The following is a 25,515-nucleotide window of genomic DNA, read 5'->3' on the forward strand; positions in this document are numbered from 1 at the left end:
TTTTTCATAAAAACCCCTCAAATCCCATAGAGCTTCCTTAAATTATTTAAATGTTAAGATTTCTGGTTCAACAAGTCTCAAAAGATGATTTAGCCAGCACAATAGCTTTATTTTACAATTTGAATTATTATACACAATTCAGTAAAAGTTCACAGGAGGAACAGCATGGAGATGTACCACTTTTTGGTATTTCCTTCAATTAGAGCCAAAGTGCAAGGTCTCCAACTAATTCCCAAGGTAAGAACAATACTTAGCTGTTAACACAAGTCATGTTAACACTTAAAATATCTAATTAGTTAATGAAAAGGCCACATCTTCAAATGCAATTAGCAGTATTTTAATAAACTTTTGGTTTCTTTTGGTATGATAAATTGCCACATATCCTACAGCTAACAGGTAATGGAACATCATGTTTTCCCAAGGCATGTAAGAAAGCAAACAACACTGCCTCTACATTATTCCATACACCTTAAAAATGCATGCCAAAAGCAACTGTTCATGTGAAATTTTATTTCCTTCAGACATGCTGATACTATTCTTAAGAAAAAATAAAGGAAAAAAGAATGGAAAAAAGTCCAATCCAAACTTTTCCATATACATTGTCTTGAGGCACAGGTTCCCCTACCCTCAGACAAATTTTTTACACATGCTATATCATATGTTACAGCATTGTTCCTATTTGAAGTTATGGCATATTGACTTCCTGGGGTGAAAAAAATTCTCCTCTGTGCTCAGTTGCTACAATATGGCACAAAGTGAAAAGTTAACACCATAACTAAATACTCTGATGCTTTTTTGCTGGCTATTTTTGGGGTGCACATAAATAAAAGGCACACTTTTGCTGTCTCCTCTCAAATCATTCATACAAGCCTAACTTCCCAGCACTGCTCCAGGCCTGCTGGACCAGTGCAAAAAATATTTAAGTCAGCTTCTAGTGATAGTAGTATCTTTATATGCTTAACCAATGGCTTCAGTTTAGCATGCTACTTCCACTATGGTGACTACTGATGACAGGCCAACAGTGTTCCTGAAAAAGAAAATTACAAATCCTCAAAAAAAAGAAAATGAAGTTAAAAATAAAATTATTTATATTCACTTACATGTCTGTTATCCAGATGTGTTCACAATGTTCAGAAAGTGCACATTTTGAAGTCTTGTTTCAGTATTACAAATGTCCAAATTTGTCCATTACAAATGACCTACACATTACAGCAGTGCCACTTGCAACAGTATCATTGAAGAACTGTCAACCTTGCCATGACTGACCCTGTTCTGCAAGAGCATCATGAAAATACAAGAATTTGCTCTTAGCTAGCACTTAGTGTCCATAATGTCTTCAGTATGGTATTTTTAAATATTTGCATTGAACTTTGTACAGCAGTCAGAATCTGAAAAGCAGAAGTTTCGTAGTTTCACTTTTTGGTGCTCATTTTTACTTAAAATATTTCCAAGAATAAAAGTGATCTTACAACACATGAAGAATCCTCAAAAATAAGAGCTCCACTAAGTATCACACACTGTTAAAAACTTACCCCATAAGATTTAGTTACTGATTTGTGAATAATTACAAAATTACTTTTCATGATTTAACAACAGATAACATTGATGAAATGATTGTATATAGAAACAGCTTAGGTCTTAACATCAATGGTTTGACAAACATATTTAAACAAGAATATTCTGGGTTAACTAGTGCTAAATTTAGCTCCTAAATATAGCTAAATTTAGGTTTAAGAGTTTAGATACTCTCAATTTAACATGCTTTTAAAAAAGGTAAAGTCCAACTTTCAGAGGAGTCTGTAAAAGAGCAGTTTCAAGTAAGTCTGGAGTAATTAGGTATTGTGGCTAGAGTTACCATAAATATGGACTACATGCTGACTTGACATGGTTGTGTTAAAAGAAGTGTGAGTTGAAGGTTCTTGCTTTGGTTATCTTTAAAAAAAATCTGACTGTTAAAATAACAGTGCAAGTTCACGATAAAGCCACATGCCGCTTTCTCAATGTTCTCTTATCAATTGGTTTTTATTATGTCCACTGCCAGCAATGGACATTCTGCTTGGAAAATCCACCTCCTTCTGTGAAAGGTTTGGCTGAATCAACCGAAGAAAGTAATTCTGGTATCATACTCAAATGGGAACACACTATCTAGTCTAGTTCTTGTTCAGAATATTTTAAAATCTTCTTCACCTACAGTATTTTTAAAACACAAGGCACAAATAGGGAGTGGACATTCCAGCAAAAGGTGATTGTCTGAAATTAATAGTCCACAGCAGTCTTCTAGTCCAGCACAACGAAAGATTTTTGCTGTCCAATTCTATGCCACATCTTCTAGATAATCTGCAACGTCGCTTAACTGAGAAATGGTAAGGTCTTGTGTGATGCTTTCGAGCTAGAAAAGAAATAAAATTGTTAACTCAGAGATCACAAAAACAGTATTATGTCATGCATTCCTTTATGTGCTTTCATACACCTTTTGGCCTTAAGCTCTTTCAGCGAGATTACACAATCCTTTACAAGGTACCAGACAGATCTTGAGACACTGGGATAAACCCTTGTATGCTGGACACTGAACAAGGTTCAAATACATTTTACACACCTAGAAAGGCACAGTGAGTTGTACTACTGAACAACTGTTGCAAGGTTTTTGTTTTGTTGTGATTTTGTTAAACAATATAGCACCTAACTTAGCAAGGATACTAGGTGTAAAAACTAGAATGTAACGAATAATAGACCTTAACATACAACCTAGGAACTAAGGGTAACAGCATGTTACTTCACAGCAGGTTGGAAAAAAAGTCAAGACAAGATCAGAAGAATGTAAAAACTAACAATTTAAAAATAATCATACTTTATCACTGGCATTTGACTCTTCTGTTCCCACAGAAATTTCATCTATTTCTTCACCGATACTGATGTCACTTTTTTCCGAGCGATGACTCGTACTAAAAAGAAAGAAAACCATAAGCACAGAAATAAGACTTCCTTATCAAACATCTAGGTATGACATTTACTTTATACCTGACATTTGATTGGAATTGCACTTCCTAGCAAATTAGATGTGAAGTTACTTTAAACTTCATAACAACTAAAGGCTTTCTACCTAAACGAAGCCATAATAAATGCTGAGAAATACTTAGGCCTCGATCATGCAATTTGCAACACCAATACCTTCACATCATAAGCATGAGGTTGTTAAATATTTATTACCAACTACTCATGATACCTGATTTTACAATTAAATATCTCAGCATACAACATAATTATTGACTAATTGCATTAATTGCTAAAACATTTTTAAATGCATGGTTCAGGAAGAAAAAACAAACCTCAAACCCCTTCCAAAAAACCTCCAACATAGTATCATGCTGACACTAGCAGTAAGTTTTTAAGGAACTCATTATCCCTATACAAAAAGAGATGTTGTTTTGTTGTTTTTTAACTGATAATTAATCTATTAAAATAGCAAACTGAAGTTAAAAGGGGGTCAGAAATACTGACAGATCTCAGTGATAGTGACTGTGTTACGAAACAATTCAAATATGCTAGTGGATATGCTTATACTGCATAAATACTACCCTACTGACGAATCATCCTTCTCTTACCTGTTGAAGTCATCGGCATATTCATCATCATCTTCATTTCCTAAATAAGAATTAAAAGCTATTAATCAAACAAGTTTTCTCTTCAGGAAACACAAAATCCCCCAATGCATCAAAATACATGTTTTGATGACCAGCAAAAGTGGGAGTAGATTAAATTGCTTGCACTGATTAGGAAGATGCGTTATGTTTGCCATAACATAAATACTAAAATACTAAATACTAAAATACTAGACAGCTCTATTTTGAGAGAATGCTTCCATCACACCTTCTTCATATTGTACCAAAAGAAAGACAACTTTCAAAGGTGTGGAGGGCCACTAAATATGCCACTGAAAAGCAACAATACTTACCAGGCTATCTTTTACCAAAAATATAAACCCGCTCTTTTTGTAAAAACCTCAACAACAAAATTCATCACTTGGTATTAGTAAATGCATGCACAGAATGAATAAAATTTTTGCTCCATGTGTAAAATATTAACACACACGACACGAGGTTTTCACTTTTCTGGATTTCTTTAGATAACATCTTGCTTTTAACCATATTAAGCTTCACAATCTATGTTAAACACAATACTTTAAGTAAATCCTGAAGTTCAATATGTGTATTTGAGCTTCTCAGATTCCTTTAAGAAGCTAGGCCAGAATTTTTCAGTTATGGCCAACGAAAAATATCAGAGCTTCCTAATGTTTAGCAGTTACTTGCCTAATTCTAGTGATCCCAGCTTTGCATTCACCAACCGCAGGTCTTTTAAAACAGAGTTTCTATCCAAATCTGTAAACAAAAGCACTTCTATCAAAAACTGGACTTGTCACTCATTAGTAAGATCCCACTTACACATACAAACTAACCATTTATAACACCTGTTCTTTTATATCAACCTTGTGCACTTTTATAGCATAGTACAGCAATACCATATTATATTTTCACAGTTGAACTCTGATAACATTTAAAAGCTTGAGGAGTAAACAGGAATAATCTCACACTTCTCAGGGATTTACAAGATGAAAGCAAACACCACTAAAGAATTGGTACAAATAATTTAAGATAATACAAAAGAATAAGCCAATTTCAGTTTAAAACTGAGCAGTAGAATTATATACTCTTTTATACACAGACAAAAAAAAAGGGATGTAGATAAGTATTTCATGCTCCAAAGCATAAAATGCCCCAGTGGTACCACAATATATCCAAACCATCAGTATGCCATCACTCGCTAGAGAAAGTACTACTGTAAAGCACAACCAGAAGGGGGCCATATATGCTATCATTTTTCCATCTAAATGTGTACAGAAATAACTTCTACAATCATCAAAACACAAAAAAATTATGAAAACTTACTATCAGACTCCTTTAGCAAAGGTGCACCAGTCAGGGAGCTTAACCCACTTTTTAGAGCCGGTGCATCAGAAAGGGATGATAGACTTCCTGCTTTATTAGCCTCACTTTTCCTGTAAAAACCAAATAAATAAGTACTCCACTTCCAATAACAGCTGTAAAATATGCATCATTACTTTATTTTCTGTTATTAAATTTTCATAAAACTAAAACAGCAATACTACAGCAAAAAAGAGCAAGGAAAAGGTCTATTCACTCTGCAACTTTAAAATGACTAGGCAGTTCACTGGCACAAGTCTCAACCACAACACTGACTGAGAAAGCCACTTTCTCACCCATGCAAAGACTTCCACCTATCTTCTCCGACAGACAGAGCACCTTCATCAGCATCACTATTTATGCCTAGGGACCTTTCATCATCCCCACATGTAAATGCAGCCAAAAGAAAAAATATTCAGACATAAATCAGTACTTCAGTTTGTTTTACATCTTAAAGAAATTACATCAGATGAAGCTATTAATTCTACGAGCAGTCATTTCACAGAATAGAAACCTCTTGGTTATAGGAAGATAGATCTCACCACATGTTAAAGTCCATTTGGCTGCTACCTAGTTCAAAAGGATTTGAACTTGCAAATAAAGGATGAATAAACATAAATTAAAAGAAACCAAGATTTTCACATTTAGTATTGCCAGAACTTTTTGCTATTTTGATTCCATTCCTATTAATAATGGGCATAATTTAATCACTCATCATATCCAGATCACCAAAATATCATGTGTAACATTACACGTTAAAGTGCTTCAAAATTTTGAACAAGGGGTCAGAGACCTAGAGATAGTAAGTGCCTGGATCATCTCTCACACTGCCATTAGCAACTGCTTGCTCTGAACCCATCTAAAATGAACGGGCAAGATTTCCATAAGGAAATTACCTTGTTGCAAAGAAAGCAATGCTGGCAGTGGTCCAGCTTATTTACCCCTTGGGACTCCAGCATAACAGCATAAAGTCCCACAGAGGGGATTCTGTATGAAGAATATGGGGGGTTTTTTGCCCTCTAGAAGAGTTGTCAGGAAGGTAAAAACAAGTAAGTCAGCACACACAGCTCAACTACAAATTCTAGCTCATTTGTTGGTAACACATTCAGCACACCTTATTAGGGGATGTTACTAGAATAGCTGCATCACAGTAACATTATGTGCTACAAAATACTACTTGTGGACTGTGACTCTACTACACACAGACATAATCTGGAAGCAATTTTTTCTGTAGGGAGTTTCTCTACTAGGAAAACAAATCCTTATTTTACTAAATAATTAGTCTGGTTTTTGGATTGTCTTTTAGAAGAAATCTAGTTTACCCAGTTTCAAAGAAAACTTCCCTTGCTGTCACACGAAAATGCTAAAAAAATGTTGTTGTTGTTATTATTATTATTATATTATGCAAAAGTTTTTACGGACTTTTCTAATTTACCCAACTTACCATTTAGACTACCTGCAACAATGGTTACTTTGGTTAAAGGCTAAACAAGCTCTCGAGTAAGGAGGAGTAAATGCATTCAGATGCAGTTTTAATCTTGATATTAACAATGAGAAAATAAATACTACAGTAGGGTTAGTTGTAACACAGAATATTTTCCAGAGTACAACCACTGCTCTTTGAGGAAAAAAAAGTCCACTCCAATGAAAAACATCCAACAAAAACTGTATTATAAATAATCATTCACAAAGAGTCCATTAATTTACTAGAGAGAAACCTGGTTTACCTGGCACAATTACTTTGTGCTCTATCAGAAGGATCCTATTCTAAGACTAAGCATCTACTGGAGCAGTAATACAAAATTCTTATGCTGCTCTGACCACTATCAGCATAGCGGGGGAAAAGTAAACTGCCAAACCAACTTAGAAATGATCCTGCAACCTCTTCTTAATGTCTGCTAAGCTGGAACAATTCTCTGATTACTTGAGCACAGCAAAAGAACACCATGAAATGATCCTGCAGCATTGCTCAATACAGTGGTATCTAAGTTGGGCTTCAAGATAACTCAACGTGACAACACAAAGATAACATTTTCAGTTTTATAACAAAGGTGCTGTATAGTTCAGTCACTAGTTCTTGTTTCAAATGGCATTTTTCAGTCATCCGACTTTACAGATGAACAATAAAAAATGTGCTTTGCATGCACCTGCAAAATTGGCACATGCAGAAATAACAATTCACTGAAAACACAAAAGGTGTTGCAATGTAAAGAGAAAATCCTCTGCTGTAAGGAAACTTTCCTTATTATTACAGTCTGTGGAGCCTCTTTAGAGTGTTTTTTGTATTCCTTACAAAGCTGTACCAATATTTAATTCACTGTCCCAGTCACTGTTCAATTCCTTTAGTACAGATCACCACTGCAGCTCTGTTGCAAGAAGAAACACTGATGTCTGTGCCTCATACATTTTCATTCCACCAAAGAAACAGGCTGGGGACATTAGAAACCCTAACTGAAGCACCTTAAAGTGATACAGATTTTTCCACTCATACTACATCCAAGAGATCCCAGAGGACACTGTGCATAGAATAGAATAGAATCATGGAATAGAACAAAATCTAAGCTTTCAAAGGTCTGAAAGCATACAGAGGACAAAATAAACCATGTACTAAGAAGAACATCCATGTTACTTACCAGCCGTAAGTTCTTTCTGGTTTGGGTACAGGGTCATCAAAGAAAGAATCTCCCACTACATCATCTTCATCCACAAGTGGATCACTTTTTTCTTTGGTATTCAAGTCTTTGTTTTCTAGTTGAGGATCTAATTTTGTTTCATTAGGCAGAAAATGAATACTTCTTTTGCTTGCTTCCCCTGATGAGACACTTGTATCACTCCGAGTGTTTTCGGCCGCCTTGAAAGATAAATGCAGGAGTAAGTACGTATGTCATGTAATACTCTAGTGTATATATAAATGCACAACACATAACATAGACCTAGCATCACTTCTTAAAACATTACCTCAAATTCCTGAAAAGTACTAGCAAGTACTTTTCATCAAGAATCACACCAGAAAAATGTTGTTTTATCACTCTATAAAGTCTTCTTTATTGCTTTTTCTTCTTTATTCCAACAACATATGTTCTATGTTCTATTACTATAAAAGTAATTTCAAAATATCTTGGTTATCAAATAAAGAAATCTACAGACAGACCGATTTTTATGCTTTATTCATGTTCTTTTGCAACATCTCTACAAACAAAGATTCTTAGTTATAGGCACTGTCTTCAAAAGAAATCAATTTAAACTCATGAAAATTACTCTAAATTCCCTATTAAATGGTAATCTCTGCAATATAGTATCAGGTTTTAAAGTAATAAACATAAGAAAACTGGAGTTACTGACACATTCTCTCAAATACTAAAACCAAAAATTACAAAAGCAAGACTTTAAAAGTATGTAATTTTCAGTCTTCTTCTCATGCTTATGGCTCAGTCTTAAAGTCTGGCACGTAAAGACAATTCCATGTGCACCCTTTCACATCAAGTCACACAACTCAAGCTGTAACTTAGCATGGCTTTGTGGCCCAAACAACAATATTCTAGTTTACCTAGATAATCAAGGTGCTGAGAAAGAAAAATGTTTTTATATTATTACCTAGCAAGGAGTATCATTATTTTTACTTTCTCCTAGACTTATTAAAATTAAGCCAGTAAAAGATTTATTACATTAGCTTCCTTTCTACACACGAACAGCAGCACAGTTTTGAAACAAAGAGTATTATTTAATCCAGATAGTCAATATGTATGCAAGTTGTACTGTCTGAAGTATTTTTTATCAGTCATTAGCTTTTGTTCAGAAGGCTGAAGCTACATTTTCAAGCTAAAGGCCATGAAAGTTAAAATTACCTTGGTAGGTCTTTTTCATACCCAGGCTATTTCATCTCAGTCACAGAACCACATTCAATTGCTGGCAGTAGCTCAGTTTTACTAAGGCAGGGAAAAGTACTAAAACCCACAAGTGGTAGTAATAAAAATATTTTGATTTCCTATCCAGAGGAACAGAACTTGTTTTGAAAACTAAGAGCTTGATGATAGCCTGGCTACAATAAAAGGGAAGCTACAGCTAATTTTCTGTTCTGGGGCCTGTACTATGTCATGCCCGTAAACTACAAGCACAACAGCTCATCTTATCTTGGAAATCATAGATTAAAGTTTTGCTGAGTGGAATAAATATATTCAAATTGCAGATCATTTAAGCGAATGCTGCAGTTTCACAGGAGTCTTATGCTCTCATATCTGCAGCTTCATAGGAGTTCTCTCTTTTACTCATCTCACATATGTTACAAAGCTTTTTTATTATACATAATCTTACTTTATTTGGTATAGATTGTGCACTTGACCATCCATCAGATGATTTTGATGTGGGGCACTGGCTGTCACTTAGAACTGGAGCCACCTAAGAAGTTTTAAATAAGCACTTACTAAATAACTGGAACTGGTGAGGTTGTAATAACTGGAACTGGTGAGGTTGCATCTCAACTACTGCATTCAGTTTTGGGCCCCTCCCATTAGAAAATATATTGAGGTGTTGGAACATGTCCAGAGAAGGGCAATGAGACTCATGAAGGATCTAGAAAACATCTCCTAAAAGGAACAGTTGAGGCAGCTGGTCTAAACAAGTGGAGGCTCAGGGGGGATGTAGTGAGGTGGGGACCAGACTCTTCTACTGTGCCTGCAGTGAGAGGTCTAGAGGAAATGGCCTTAAGATGAGACGGGGGATCCAGATTACATGTTAGAAAAAAATGTTTCACTGTTACAGTGGTCAGGCATTGGAACAGGCTACCCAGAGGGGTGGTGGAGTCCCCATCCTTGGAAGTGTTCGAGAAGCATTGGATCTGGTGCTTGGTGCTGTGTGTTAGGCGTTACAATGACGATGCTATGCTGATGCTTGAACTGGATGATCTTTCAATGGTCTCTTTCAATCTCAATGATTCTCTGATCCTATGATAATTGCATCCAACAAGAAACAAGGCTACCCTCACTTGGACAGTATGCAAACCTTGACACTGGGAAGACAGCTGAGGGCAGTACTAGAGAAAACTGGGAAGTTATAGTCATACACAGTATGGAAATCACAGAGTGAGGAGATCCAGGAGGGGCTCTCCCTTCTAAATTGCACTACGGGATTGACTCCAATACATTGCTGGCACATGAACCTCAGCAAGTCATTTAAACACCCTCTAACAGAGTGGACTGCTCAGTGGAGTCTGCATAACAGGAGATGCACAGACTGGCAGGCACAAGGGTCTTGGCTTTCCTGGGGCATTCCCAGACTGATCAAATACAAGGAAATACAAGGGCTCAAGAAAATCCTACTTTCATGTGACAGAAAATTGCTGTGTTAAGAAGTCTATGACAACTACTCCTGAATTTAAGCTTTCTTTGGGATACTGAATACATCCTGAGTGTAGAGAACTTTCTTTCAAGTCACAATCAAATGCTATTTGTTGGGTTTAATTCACTTAATCAACATATTTATTATCTATTCCATTCAAATACTACTGTCATTGCCTTCAAATAGTACAATACTTTGATATATTTAATTTTAAGTACATAAGTTTTCAGTAGAGCTTTAAAGCTTTTGACAAAATTAATTTCCGGCTTTTCTGGTCATACTAAAATTATAAGTATGCCAAGGAAAACAGGTATAGATAAAAGTGTTATCAAACCACACCAGAAATAAGAAAATAAGTAACACAGTGTTTTGTGTCATTTATCTAGATTTACTCTGTGCTACTATGTTGTAGCAGAATAATAATAAAGAGTCCTAGGGTGGTATTAAAAGTAATATTCATAAAGTTTATCTCTCATCTCTCTGATTAAGTTGAAGGCATAATATAAAAAAGACCTGAAATAGTATAATAGTACAATAGCCAAGTGTTCATAATTTCAGTTTATTTTTCCTCATTAAAAGAAAAAAAGATAAAGAAAGAAATTTCAATTTAGTATTACTTACTTCTCCACCACCTGAAGTCTTTTTCTGTTGACATTTCCTAACAACCTCCAGCAACAGGGGGCCACCCACAGCACCTTCTGCTTCTGTAATTCCCAAATCTCGAGCTAAGTTTTCTCGACCATCAAGGCCATTTAGCTGGAGGGACAACAGAAAAAAAAAGAATCACAACATCGAAATATCTGTCAGAAAACAAAAGATACATTTTGTAATACAAAAGTCTTATTTAACACAGCACTACCTGAACTAAACAGTGATTATTTATGCTGTCTTGTTGCTGGTGGACTAAAATAATAAAATCATAGAATAACTCAAGTTGGAAAAGACCCTTAAGATCATCCAGTCCACCACTACACCATGCCCCTACGTGCCACATCTCCACCTGTTTTACGTATCATCTATTGCATAATTTACTTCTGATCTGTACCTGAACTTGTTGCAGATCATGCAAAATTATTTTAAATATGCAAGAAGCCATCATTAGCATGCTTTGGGATTTAAGAATTTATATGGCCAAATTACTTTAGCCTATCACATTTAAAAGCGTATCCAAGGACACCCAGCCAGTGGTCCCAGCAAATTCATGGATGATGGGGAGTCACCATTCCTGTGCATACAGAACTACGCTTGCACAGGTCAACACTTACTTTCAAGTCTCTGTTTCACATTAAAAAATACATGGGTTGGACAGAAAAAGGGATGAAAGCAATTTGGTATCATCCAAAAAAACCCTACCAATAAACCCCACCAACACTTTTTCAAACTGAACTTCACACTATAAGAGAAGCAGAATGCTACAGCAAACCCAGCCTGGTTAGCACAGCCCCAGATGGTGACACTGCAAAGGGCACCAGTTCATCTTGATCTCTTATGACCATATAGTGACACTTCCTATGAGAACACAGGTCTAGCAAATATTGATGTGAGCCATCACTAGCCAAGCACATTGGACAAAGAGACAGTACACGTAACTACTCAGAGGCAGAGGCTAGTAGAAACAGACAAAGTCAAATCTTTCAGAACCCTACACAGCAGTCTTGGCCAGCTCACTTAATTTTGGCCAAATTTCCATTATGATTTGCAATAGGTAAAATGGACACATTTATTGGAAAACAGAAGGAGGTGTTTTAAAGAGTATAAATAATATGCCTTTACAATGCAAATGAAGCACTGCTCCCAAGAGTGAGTGGCAACACAACACTAAGTGTGGCTGGTTTTAACTGTTTTTATTTGGTGCATGTACATGAATCTTTGTACAGATGTGTTCCAGTAATAACTTAGCAACTAATTTGGCTAAGGATATTTGGCAAAGAACAAAGTTGTATGGGATTTTCTTTGAATAACCTCCTAAAAAGAAACATGAATTTCTGAGAAATAGAATTCAACTAACTGACTGATTTGAAGAAATTGGATTTTTAATGTATTAACTATTAAACCCAACTTCAAGAAAAAAAGTATTTGAGATATAATGACAAAATCTGCAGTGAAATGAAACTGCTTCAAACCCAAAATTATTATTAAAACCTTTATATCATAAAAAGAGACAAAGATTATGAAAACCTTCTAATTCAGTACCTGAAACCTTAAAGCAATCTGCTGGGCCACATAATCACTGTAGGTCCCTCCCAACTGAAATACCCTATTCAATCACTTTTTGTCAAGTATATCTGCACAAGGTCGTTTGTGTCACTGAAATTTCTTTCTGAGTAGATGACTGACATTATTTTAGTTTTCATTATTTTAGTTTTCAACAATGTTAACATTATGACATAGTAAAGTTAGTTGCAAAACATGTTGCAGTGGTACGCAGGATTCATATACCATTATATGATTCCACAAAAATTATCAGCTTGTTAATTCAAAATTAAATTACTATCTAGCATTGATTTTGATAAAGAGAAATATTCATATTAGCCCACTTTCCTGAAAAATGTATTTGCATGACACTAAGCACCTATTACAGACAAAGCATAAAATACCACATTTTTAATAAAAACAAGTGGTTTAAATAAATCTGCCATAGCTTCTGCATTCACTGCCATGCACTTCAAACAGTGAGCATTGCATACAAACAAAACCAGTCTATCTTACTGTGCTTGATTCAGGCTGAAAAACAGCTAAAGTAAAATCAAGATTGAAAAACCGTAGAAATTCTGCAACAAGACCTGCTACCAAGCGACCTAAAAAGAAAATGAGAAGAGTTAAAATACACCAGACAAAAAAACAAATCTTATTTCAAAGATTTAACAGCAACACCAGCACACACGGCTTCAGTATGGACATGGTTTAAATATTCAGCAAACCACCACCTCACAGCAAGTTTGTATACCATCTCTCTAATTTTGAATTGGCCATCATATAAAAATCATTTCAGCCAGTAATACTGCAAGAGCTTTACGGACTGCTTACAAAATTACAAAATGCGCAGCATTTTTTGAAACTATTCAGCTGTTTTAAAAACATCATTCAAACATTTGTCATATATGCGCATTCACTCCTGTACCTCTACTCTTCGCTTTCACAGGTTACTGTTTCTATTGGTCTAGAATGTCTCTGAGTTAGCACAACCATAAGGCATTGTGAAATATTAACTTCAAAGCATTTATCACCTTAATTAAAAATATAACTTCAGCAATATTAACTTTAAAAAGTATAGATTTAATTCTATTGCAAATGAGTAGTAATTAGGACATCTGAAAGGAACAAAAGCATACTTAAGGTAATGGAAACTGCTCTATTAATAAGATTTGAAGATTTAATCCTTTGTCTCCTATTTTTATTATCAGGAGAAGTATACACTAAACAAAGAACTTACCATCCTTTGTACCTAAAAAACTTTTCAAGCTTTCATTTACCAGAGGTGCTTTGTTCTGTCAAAAAGCAAAAACCAAACAGCAATTAACATCATCTACATGCTAGCAAGAAACTGAAAACCACAGAAAGCTAGTGTTTTGGTGTACTCTGCTGCACAATGATGCCCTACCCATGCAATTCACTTCTTAAAATTCTACCTTTGTATGAATTCTATAACTACAAGTAAAAGCTACTTAGCAATAAATTTATTTAGGCAAATTAAATTTGTCTCAGAGCTAAAGTAATTTCACCAAAATTCTTAACAGCATACCGATTTTTATTTATCTAATGACTGAAGAGGTAAGTCAAGCAGGTAACTTCCCATATTGCTCCTCTAATATAGTGCAATGTTTAAGGTAATTCAGTCCAGCATTTTAAAAATTGGAAATTTGCAAATCTTCCAGATGAAATGTGGAATATGCTAATAATTAGAACACAAATCAATACTTATCTTCTATTAATCAAAACACCTTTGAAGATACTATAAAAAATCATTTTTTTTCTCCCTGGTTAGATTTGCCCTCTTCAGTTTTTAAACAGAAATAAATCAATATGCTATGTCTGTATGCAACCATGTATCAAGTATCTCACTCCTTAATATTAATACATTGCAGAGGTGTCAGTACATAGTCCATCTTATTATTAAGAATTCATCCTTAAGTGTTAAAGCAAATTATCCTGAAGCAAGCCTACAACATCTTTATGGGAAATACCATAAGCATTAGCATACTTGGCATGTTATTGGACTACACTGCTTTTGAAATACACTTGTCAAGACACCCCAGTAAATATATTTTCAATTTCAAAAGAAATTATTCCGATTTGATAAAATCTTGATCAGCCAAGTAGATCTCTTTTTTAGAAGATGTATTTGATGAAGAAAACATTTAGCTATTCTGGTCAGCTGGACAGAAGCCATATAAACCTAGCAGAGACAGACACTTAAACTTATAATTACAAAAGGCTATTTAACAATTCCTATTTTTAAACATCAGTAAACATCCTGATAGTCCTGTTTTGTGTTCTTTATACATCTTATGCAGAAATACATATTTTTATCTTGTTACATTTCACAAATAGAAAGTATTAAAGCTATTATATTTAATTCTACACAAAGGATGTTTTTTTCTTTCTGATTTGTTTTTTAAGGTTCTCTTACCTCTACTTTCTCTTGTTCTTCTAATGCCAAAAACACAGCTGCTCGTAACTCTGCCTGCCAAACAAAAACCAAAACAACAGTATTTCTAAAAGCACTTTTTTTCCTAAGCAAATAGGATGCAAAGAGCTAGCAACTAGCTTTACAGCTATTTGTTTCTCCTCAAACAACTTGGCATGGACTGCAATCTATATCAGTGCAATTAAAGTACTTAAGATTACAAGCAATGTTACTTGAGGCAGAGAAATAATAGTTTCCATTCTGAAAACAAGGCACGGGGCAGCATAATTTGATACAAGACATCCTAAATTATTTCTTTGTACATAAAAAGATTCCAAAGTATCTAAATTATCTACTAGTTTCTTTGACAGTTAAACATCCATCTCATTCAGGCAGCTCCAAAACACCTACCATTCATTTACAATTCACTCAGGAAATATGAACAAATAAGCCATAATAACCCATTAAAAAACTATACATTAAGATATACAAATTGCTATTATTTCTTTTCAGATTACACTCAAAGCCCCAGAATTTCTCAAGGAAAAGAACATCATCACAGTCATTCAAATACTCCTGGTAGTAATGGTTTACCTACCTGATTCTTAATGTTATTATTATAAAGAACCAGAATTCTTCTAAGGGCTACTTTGAATATTGAAGCTTAAGCCTTGCCTACTTTTAAAAATTTTTGTAAGCACTACAATTCTTCTACTTTGACTGAATGTGTCAAATGGACAACATACATTTTGAAGTAAGTCAGCGGAGAACACTGCAGTAATAAACTAGAAAAGACAGCATATTAAAGTTTTCTCCACAGCAAAAAAAAAAAACCAAAAAAACAAAAAAACAACAAACAACAAAAACCAGAATTTAAAAGAGAGATTTCTTTCCATAGCCAAGAGTACAATCAATACAAAGAATGTCTGGACTTTCTCATATATATTACAAGAGGTAAAAAAATATGAAGTAACTGGTCCCTCCCAAAAAAAATAAAACCAAAAGGAAATGCCCACCCATAAAAAACCCACCAAAGCAAAAAACACCAAACCCCACCAAACAAAAAACCCACCCAAAAAAGAGCCAAACAAAAAACCACAAACCCAAACACCTCTCATGGGAAAAACAAACACCTTTTTTTTTTTTTAAGGAAACTCCTCTTTGGACACCTTATTGAAAGACAAAAAATAATGCAAAAAAGCTAAAAGGATTCTCACCAAAAGAGTAAAACACAACAATTATATGCAATGGTCATACTAACACTGCAATCATATTTTTTCAGTTTCTCAGATACAGTATTCAATCAGAAAATCCTCTTATAAGCAATTAACTTAAATATTATTCTTACAAAATCAGTTTTCATTTAACTTTGCAACCAGCATCTAATAACTTATTTAGTTTTACCTCACTAAGATAAACCTGAAAGCAAGGCTTTCTTTGTCACTTAGGTCACACAAATCAAATAAATTTACATAATAGGATAATAAAAATAACAAAGTTCAAAATAAAACACACCAGTCAACGCAGGTGCATAGGGGCAAACCCCCCTAAGGGTCTGGATCATGGGACTGGATATATTGCCAGTTGCCAGTACATCAGCCAATCTAGAATCTGACCTGCTTTGAGATGCTGGAACAATATCAAACTGTCACTTTTTTTTTTTTCACTTAACTGGGATTGTATGCCTGCTTCACTCATCTAGGTCCAACCCATTGGCTTTTAGTTACTAACAGATGTGCTTTTCTTCCTCTTCTTATCTATTTAATCACACATGGTCAATTTATCTCAGATGTTGCCATTCCCCGTGAACAGCTTTAGGTCCACCTTTATTTACTTTAGTGCCCAATTAATAAATTTAAGGTCAGGAGCTGACCATGAGAAGATAACGCCACTGGTGTTTACACCTCCCTTTAGCTTACCTACATCAGCTAAAATACCACCCACCCTAAAGCCTTTCCACAGATAGCCCTGCAATCTATCCTCTAACCCTGCAAGCACCACAGTGTTTGAAGTTACACGTTCCTGTACTATCCCCACAAGGAAAGTTTACACTACTACAACAACACACTGACCTTCACCCTTTGTGGCGAGTACTGCTCAGATCATAGCACAATATTCTCAAAATATCATCTCAATAAATTTAGACAAAGAACCACACACTAGAATTTGTGTGAAGTTAAAGCAGTAATTCTCAACTTCATGCAGAAGAAAGTAAAAAGCAACAATAACAAAGCTCAGGCCAAAGGAATAATTACCCTACTACAAGATGAATCATACTACATCAATAGGATGGACAATGTCATACAGGCTTTTTAGGACCTAAGGGCAGTCATAGAGCATTTGAGCAGCAGAGACTGAGATCACCATCATCAGGTATGGCCACAGTGCTCCTATCAGCAGATATGAAGGTTATAACTACACAGATTAATCCACTTACAGTGTCCTTCTCACACTTCTTTTGTTTTTAATGGATTTTGTTTTTAATGAAAGATTGCATTTCTCTTTGCCCTAGTACCCTTCAGCACTAGTCCAATACATGTCTCATACATTGTTACAATCTACTCGTCATTTTCATCATTTCGCTATTCCACACTGCCTCATTCTGCCAGCAGAATTCAACACAATCCAAATACACTGTGAAGAATTTTATTCACTGTCTAGTAGTAAAGCAGCCCAAAGCTTGATATTCTAATTCCCCACCCACATCCTAAGTCTTCAATAAAACGGGATTATGTCAACAGAGACAGATGTTGATGAGTAAGTGTCTATCACTTCTACATCCATCAAGCCTGCAGACTTCTTTTTCATACTGTGAAAGATACCCATTCTCTTCTATCCCTAAGAAGTTTTATAAGGCAAGAGCTCATGTCAATGAAACAGCAATTTGGTTTCACTGAACTTGGCTAAACAAGTAAGGCTATCACTGTATATAACAAATACCCTCTGTGTTAGAGAAATGTATGGGTCACTGTTTTGAAACAAAATTAAATTTTCCCTTTTCCTCCCAGGCATTTACAGCTCATTAGACAACACTGGTTTTTACTGATTGTTATTGTACTATAAATCAGAAATTAAAGTCTATGAAACAAAGCATGTTTTCTGCACTGAATTGCAGTATCCCTCTGAACCTGGGTAAATTTACCCTATTCCAAATAGAGACCTTTATACATGTACCCTAAGGACTGTCCATGAAAACAGTTCCCTCAATCTGCAGCTCCCTGGAAAAGAGGATAACACTTCTTACTATCTCAAGAGCTTCCCAAACACACTTTTTAGGTGGCATCTCAAAAAATGCCTATCTAATTTGGAAATATACTTTTAATAGGAAGACCACAAGCACCTACATTAAAAAGGTTATTGGTCTGACTTAGCAGTATGCTTTAACGCTATCCACAGCATGTTACATAGCAGATACTGGATGAAAAGTGAATGGATAAGACAGAGACCATTCAGGACTGAATGATTACCTGTAACCACCTCCTAATTGCAGACTCCAATACGTATGATATTTAGCAAGTCCATGGAATTTCTGGTGTTGTGGGTTTGTGTTTTGTTGGTTTTGTTTGTTTTTTTTTGGGGGGGGTGGGTTGGGTGGGTTTTTTTTTGTTTGGTTTTTTTTTTGTTTGGTTTTTTGGGTTTTCTTTTTTTTTAGTATTTGTAGTATTTGTCTTTGATTGTGCCAGAATAGATTTGTCCAGGACTTATAAAAAAGAGGTGTCATTTTTCTAAGACAAAACTTGAGACAGTATTTTCCAACAGGAAAATACTTGTAAACTTCAAACACATTCCTACACCTCAAGGCATGTAGGCACATCAGTGGCCAAGATGATTTCTTATCATAAGCACAAACTCTGGATATGACTTGCTCCTTGCATTCTGTCTCTTTTGTACAGCTACACAATTCACCTTCAATCCCAATATCCCAACACCTTCCAAAGATACCTCATCAAAATATTATTTTCCTATCAAACTTTATCCATATTTTCTATTGCTGGGGCAATATTTCATACGCATGAGCAATGGTTTCCCAACACTGATCTCCAAATGCTGTGGAATACTAGGTAAAAAAATGGGAACTTTAGCTTCATAAACTGCTTTGTACCTATAGCACAGTTGAGCCTTGCTGTCTGCTTTATGCATCTCTCAACATTTCTACAAACCCTTAGAATTCTGCAGCTTTTGCAGAGGAAGTCCTGGGCTTCTTTTTTCAACGAAGACTCATTAGCAGAAACCATAATATGAATTTCAGCCTGCCAAACGCATATGCTACCACTCTTCTCAACCACTTCAGCAAGCTGAACACAGTTTTTGAAGCCATACAGGCAGAGTAGTGTATTCCCTAAGAAACAAGGGGTAGGCAAGTTCAGCAAGTGCCAACACAGGAGACCCTTCAAAGATCTGCAATGGGTCAGCTGGAGGTGCAAAATCTCCTGCAAGCTTGCACTCACAAGATGTGCATCAGAGGGTGCTGTGGTTAAATATGTGGTTTAGGGAAGTGAAATGATTAAAGTAATGTGTAAGGTTTCTCAGAGACCTTCCAGCTAAAGCTCAGGAATGTATAACTGCCATCTGCTCCAGCACTGTGGAATAGCCCCATGCATGCCAAGCATAAACAATCTCTTGCATTTGCAAAATTTAATGGCACATGGGCACTTTCTGCACAACTTTCAGTATCTCCACTTCCTAACTCCAAAACAACTGTCATACACCTTGGTAGATAGAGAGCAGATGCATTGCTCCACAAAGAGACATGGCAGAACATTGAGCTGTTTAACTCCTGGTGATCAACCCAGGCTAAAACTCTGTGTGCACCAGGATAAACACCTCTCCCAGTCTACATGCATCACAAATCCAAGGGTGGTGTCAAACCACAACCAGGAACATCTCCACCAACATTAATCAGTATAATACCCTCCCTGTAATCTCCATCTGAAAAATCTGTAAAGGTTCTCATCCTTGAGCACATGGAGGGTATGCTCTCCACCACCGCCTGCCAAACTGGAATCTTGGCTAAGTGGCATAAAGGAGTGATTGTGCACACATAAACCCCTAGACATAAACAAAGTCCTGGACTAGGAGCGGAACCAGTCATCCTTAGACTACTTCCTGAGAATATCATGAGGACCACACTGACATTTAAATGTTGAATTTCAGTTAGTTTATTTGAAATAATTAAAAATGGTTATATTTTACTTGAATTATAAAACTAAAAAGAAATAGGTATTAAGTTAACTTTCTGGTATAAACTGCTTCAAAACAAACAACACACCACAACATGCAGAAAACAGGAGGTTACACTGCAGTGCACAGCATGCTCATCTTGACAGGTAATAATTCCAAGACATTTAAAAGCACTGTTCCTTACTGTACATGGATCAAAGATGCAAAAGCAAACAGGACAATTCTAACTGACCTGTGCAAATGCTCATATTAAAAAATGGAACTTTTATCCGCTCTAAAATCACACAACTTGCCCATACCTCAGCTGTCCAGGTTTTGAAGCAAATTAGTAAGAAATTACTGTAGTTACTAATTACACTATCACCTGGTGAAAAGCTTTATTAGGCATATTACATTAGTGATGCTAACTCCCCTCACATAACTGTAGCAACAGCAAGTTCCAGAGAAGATGCAAAATTCAGGTAATATAAACTTAAATGATTCCAAAGCAAGAGATTAAAATATATAAACTAAAGCAAAATAAGATAACAAAGAAACACATAAGAAGCATAATGGCTCCTCTTGCTCAGATGATGACAGCTTCCCTAGGAGAAAGATCACATTCTCTTCAAGACAGAACATCTCTATTTGTACACTATCACACAGAAACAGTGATAATTTTCACTGAAATACAAATATCTACAGTTATATTGTGTGTTTACAGGATTCATTAGAAAGCGGTTTCATTCATCAAACTTATTCCAGTGATCAACAAACTATATACAGTACACATCTGTACTATACACGTTTATGTGTGTGTGTGTGTGTGTATACATATACACACATATTGCACTTTAGAGATAAATGTACAGGAAATTCTCAACTGCAAGCAGTAAATACATTTATACAACTTCCAGTTTTCACAATATTACTTTACTAATTACTTCAGTGCTCAAACTTTAAGACAAATACAAAAATTATGACCAGATTTTTAAAATATCGTAAGTAAATTTTTTTCAGCTAAAAAATTTACATCAACCAATGCACCCAAGAAATTAATCTCAAAATAAGAATAAACTAATAAACTGCAAGGCATTATAAAATTGTCTCTTATTAGAGAACTAAATTATGACAGTAATTTTCTTTCTAAAAATTACTCTCATTATGTTACAAAATGTGTGACACCCTGATACATTCCATCCACTGAAATAATTCCCCTTGATTCTAACCCTTCCAATGCCTCATACCAATGCAGCTATACATCGACCACATATTTTTCTCCTTAATGTAGCTACTTCAATAAATCACAAATACTTTATTGTAGCTTTCTAGCCTCATTCATCTTGAAAAATGGTCAGCTCTCGTTGTAAAGTATGAAACAAGCATCAGTTGTCACACGTAAATGTTCAGTTTTACCACATAATAAAAAAATACTGACACATAATAGATAAGCACTATTGAACAAAATCAAGTTTAATTAATTTTAATAAAAGGATGACTACAACTTTTTTTAATGGATGGTATAATCTAATTTCAATTAAAAGGTGACAGTTTAAGAAGCCTTGTTCAATCTTAATTCTTCCAGCAACAGGGTTTTGTCAATTAATAGTAGAACAAAATCTCTATGTCATTAACACAGCCAAACAACACTCAAACTCACATGCCAATTAAGGCTTACAGCTAAGAAAAAAAACACCATGAGTTCTTCCAGTCAAAAGCCTTATCCATAAGCATACCGGTTATTAAACAGTAACACCTTGTATTAAGGAGGGACATAATCTGGCAAAGAGGCTACACTTTGTATTTTTTTAAGTCATTCGCTAATTTGCCGTAACGGCAGTTTACACAGTATTGGATACTGCTCGCTCTAAGCATTATAGAACAGTAAACTACAATAAATTTATTCACATAAAACTCAATGTACTGGCAATCATAGCATGAAATTTTACATACTACAAAAAGGTAGGAATTAAGAAATTCTGGTTCACGAGCTCAATGTGACCCAATTGCCTTGCCATGCTTTTTTAATTACAGTTTTACTATCACCATACTTGGATTGTTTAATAGTAGGTGAGTGGTTAACAGGTGGCCCAAAAGGCCTATCTGACATCTATTAGAAAAGCCTCACTACTCAGAACACAGTTACTTGAGCTAGACTCTTCATTCTCTTACAGAACTTAAATAACAATAATCCATTTGAAAGGGATGAACAATATGGTTTTGCACATTATTCTCCTGAAAAGTATGACTAGTTCAAAATACAGTAAACTTGAAAGTACATATACAAAGATGCTCTCACTTCCATAAACCACTTCAGTTGTTGAACTGTTCTTGAAATATCAGCAATGACCTCTGGAGACTTAAAACGGTACTGTGGATAAACACCACCATCCGTTATCTGAAAGTTACACTTCATTTCTCCTCCAGCCTTGAAGGAAACCATTTATTTTTAGGCTTCCGTACCTGTGTTGCTCTCTATTATACACAATAATTATTGCTGGAAGCTTTTCATCTGAACAAGAATCCACAGAATCAATTTTCCTACCCTTTCTGACACAAGCTCAGGCTGCACTACCGACTCAGTAGTACGTGCACTCCACTATCTTCCCTATATTTTCTTAACATAGGGCTATTTGCTCCCTGTAAGCGGGCAGCATCGCCCGAGAGTTTCCAAACTTAGCAAGCCTTCAAGGCACAACTGAAGCAACGAAGAACAAGTGCTTAAATAGCGACCCACAACAACTCCCGCTTGAAATTTTCAGTAAAGGCTTTCCGTATCGAAGCAGGGATCAACTTCACCCACCCGGTCTCGCACCAGGCTGCTGCCCATTGCTTCCAGCCAGTCTGGCGGCAGCAAGGGAGCTCTTGCGGCCACACGCTACCTGAGAGCGAACGCGCGCAGCCGGGGCCGGGCTCCCCGCGGCGGCCCCGCGCTCCCCTCGCTCTGCCCGTTCGGGGAATCCCGAATTCCCGCGGCCGCGGGGCAGCGCCGTGCGATGGTCAGGCCCCGGGCCCTCGCACCAGCTCCACCACGAACAGCCGGGGAACACCACGGGAAAGCAGGCGCCACCACCAGGCCGCGACGCCGAGGGAGCGCTCCAGCCGGGAACACCGGCTGCAAGCGGGAGTGAGAGGGAACGAAGCACGGGAAGCCTCGGTCCTCCCACATTCCGCAGGGCCGCGAAGCGCCTCCAGCGCCAGCCAACGCTCCCCGCCGGCGAAAGGCTCTTCTTCTCCCACCTTAATCTTATTGAGTACCCCGCTACTCTCCAGCGTCTGCACCAGCAAGTCCCGCAGCTCCGTGTCCTCCTCCGCCGCCGCGGCCGCCATCTTGCTTCTCCCTGACAACCGCCCAAACCGCGCTAGCGGCGGGACTAGCGCGGCAGATTCGGCGGCGCCGGAGGCACCAGCCTAGGGCGGACCCGAGGGAACGGAGCGGGCAGGGCCGGTGGCCGCCCTCGGCACCGCCCTGAGAGGGGACGCAGAGAGACCGCGCCAACCCGGCGCTTTTGCCGACCGCTGAGCCTGGAAACTGCTGCGGCGAATGGGCAGCGCGGGCGGCGGGCGGCGGGCGGGAAGTTCAAAGCGGGGGCGGCGGTAACGGCTGAACTGCGTGACCGCCCGTGCCCGCAAGCGGCCCCTCAGACGCGCACGGTGTCTCCCTCTTTCTCCCGCCATGCTCGAACCCAAGCAACTGTACGAGGAGCGGCTGAGCTCATTTGGTCTGTTCAGCTGGAGGAGACTGAGGGGAGATCTCAACACAGTCTACAACTTTTTCGCGAGGGGAAGCAGAGGGGCACGCAGCGATTTCTTTGTGGTGATCGGTGACAGGACGCGAAGGAATGGCATAAAGCTGAGTCGCGGGCGGTTTAGATTAGATATTACGAAAATGTTTTCATCCAGAGAGTAGCTGGGCCATGGAGCAGGCCCTCCAGGGTTCCCCAGGGAAGTGGTCACAGCACCGAGCCGATCAAAGTTCAAGAAGCGCTTGGACAGCTCCGACGCCTGGCGGCTGCAGCTGCTCTGTATTCGGGCTGAAGGGTGAACAGCCCCCGTTCCAGCGCCACGCTCGCTCCAGCAGCTTCTGACGGCAGCAGTGGGCTCCAGGCAAGGACTCACCCGTCTGCTCTGCTGCCCACAAGAGCACCTGATGCTGAACAGCACCAAGAGGGGCTTCTAGAGCCCTCGTTTCATAACAAGCATGTTCGTTATTGCTCCTTAAAACAAAAGATATAAAGGTTTGTAAATGGTAATGCTTTCTCTGCAGAACTACATGTGGCATTTTTTTCCATGCTGAACTGCTTATAATTTTTCTTGAAGTCAAATAATTTGACAAATAATTTCATAAGTTAGGAATGCTCCAAGGGAGCATGTACAGCCCCCAGACAAAGCAGGGCACTGCGGAAGGCTGGTTTTAAAACCAGCTTTCTGCACCGACTCTTCAGGGATGCTCTAAAGACTGCCTGTGCGGACAGGTGTCCTTCACTGCACCCCACTTCTGCTGGACACATGGGAAGTACTGCTGGAGACCTACGCCCAATCCCACAGCAGCCCAAAGAGTGTTGTATTTTGAAATCCTGAAGTTCAGAAACATTAGCAGTTTTTCACTTCAGTACAAAATTTTCTTAAAGTAAACCCACAACACTGCACTTAAGCACTTAATTCCTTCAGTTTAATTTTTCAAAATCGTATCAGAAACAAATAGTAAATTGAGAAAGATAATGTCTGGTACTACAGTTATTTTTATTTGTTCACTCTGTTAGGAATAAGGGGGTAATTCGTGCTGGGTATAATATTATAATATAAGATTATTAATGTAATATAAAATAAAGCTTTAAGATCATGCCAGCAAAGGGGAGAGGGGATTGCCACACAGGACAGCTCGCAGCCAAGGAGGAGGTGCATCACTAACATACAAAGAAAACCTAGCCTGCACAGGAGATGGGCACTCCCCGATGACATGAACAAGAAAATGCCCAGCGATGATGGCCCATGTAGATGTCCACCTCAGATAGACGGGACATCAAGGACATACATGTGAATGAAGGATTCTGGGAACTGGAGACAGATACACATCAATTCCCTGATGTGGCTTTGTCCTGCACAGGACAGAGAATAGACACTGCACAAATATTAAGGACTCCAGGAGGGGACAAAGGGACTCTGCTGCAGGCAAGAAAAAATAAAAGAGTATAACACTGGAACTCTGCCAGGCCTTGATGGTGAACAGGGGGATTCGGTGGGATAGATGCCAAATCATTGTTCCCCTGCTCTGATCCCAGGGTCGGTGCTGCTTTTTGATTGTTAGAGGTCAGGACTGTATATCAGTCGCGAATAAATTTTATTTTTATTTTTGATCTAATTGGCTGAATCAATTTTTACCTATAATAACTAGATCTCTAAACTTAATGGAAA

General features: G+C 37.4%; 1 protein-coding gene across 3 annotated transcripts; it reads right to left on the reverse strand.

The window, feature by feature from the left end:
* Positions 1-88: 88 nt before the first annotated feature.
* Positions 89-23,512, reverse strand: CEP43 (centrosomal protein 43). Of its 3 annotated transcripts, none has more exons than XM_064414021.1 (12): positions 23,341-23,512; positions 14,944-14,997; positions 13,747-13,801; positions 13,023-13,111; positions 10,935-11,069; positions 9,291-9,374; positions 7,613-7,830; positions 4,944-5,053; positions 4,308-4,376; positions 3,603-3,642; positions 2,849-2,942; positions 89-2,389 (listed from the first exon to the last, which is right to left on the reverse strand). In XM_064414021.1, the coding sequence occupies exons 1-12, from the start codon at positions 23,428-23,430 to the stop codon at positions 2,315-2,317; spliced, it is 1,113 nt and encodes a 370-aa protein (XP_064270091.1). In that variant the 5' UTR covers positions 23,431-23,512; the 3' UTR covers positions 89-2,314. The 3 variants fall into 3 exon arrangements, with proteins under 3 accessions (XP_064270091.1, XP_064270092.1, XP_064270093.1); XM_064414022.1 differs by lacking the exon at positions 23,341-23,512 and adding an exon at positions 22,904-23,333; XM_064414023.1 differs by lacking the exon at positions 9,291-9,374 and having other exon boundaries at positions 23,341-23,501.
* Positions 23,513-25,515: the final 2,003 nt, after the last annotated feature.

Source organism: Passer domesticus, chromosome 3 (assembly GCF_036417665.1).
Source record: "Passer domesticus isolate bPasDom1 chromosome 3, bPasDom1.hap1, whole genome shotgun sequence".
NCBI classification, from domain to species: Eukaryota; Metazoa; Chordata; class Aves; order Passeriformes; family Passeridae; genus Passer; species Passer domesticus.

Bases quoted from the DNA above. Each gene is read 5' to 3' on its own strand.
- CEP43 (XM_064414021.1), bottom strand. From the start codon at position 23,430: ATGGCGGCCGCGGCGGCGGAGGAGGACACGGAGCTGCGGGACTTGCTG. The intron at 13,802-14,943 runs GTAAGAGAACCT...GCTTTTTGACAG, and splicing joins AAGAACAAGAGAAAGTAGAG to AACAAAGCACCTCTGGTAAA. The intron at 13,112-13,746 runs GTAAGTTCTTTG...TTTTCTTTTTAG, and splicing joins TTTTTTAGGTACAAAGGATG to GTCGCTTGGTAGCAGGTCTT.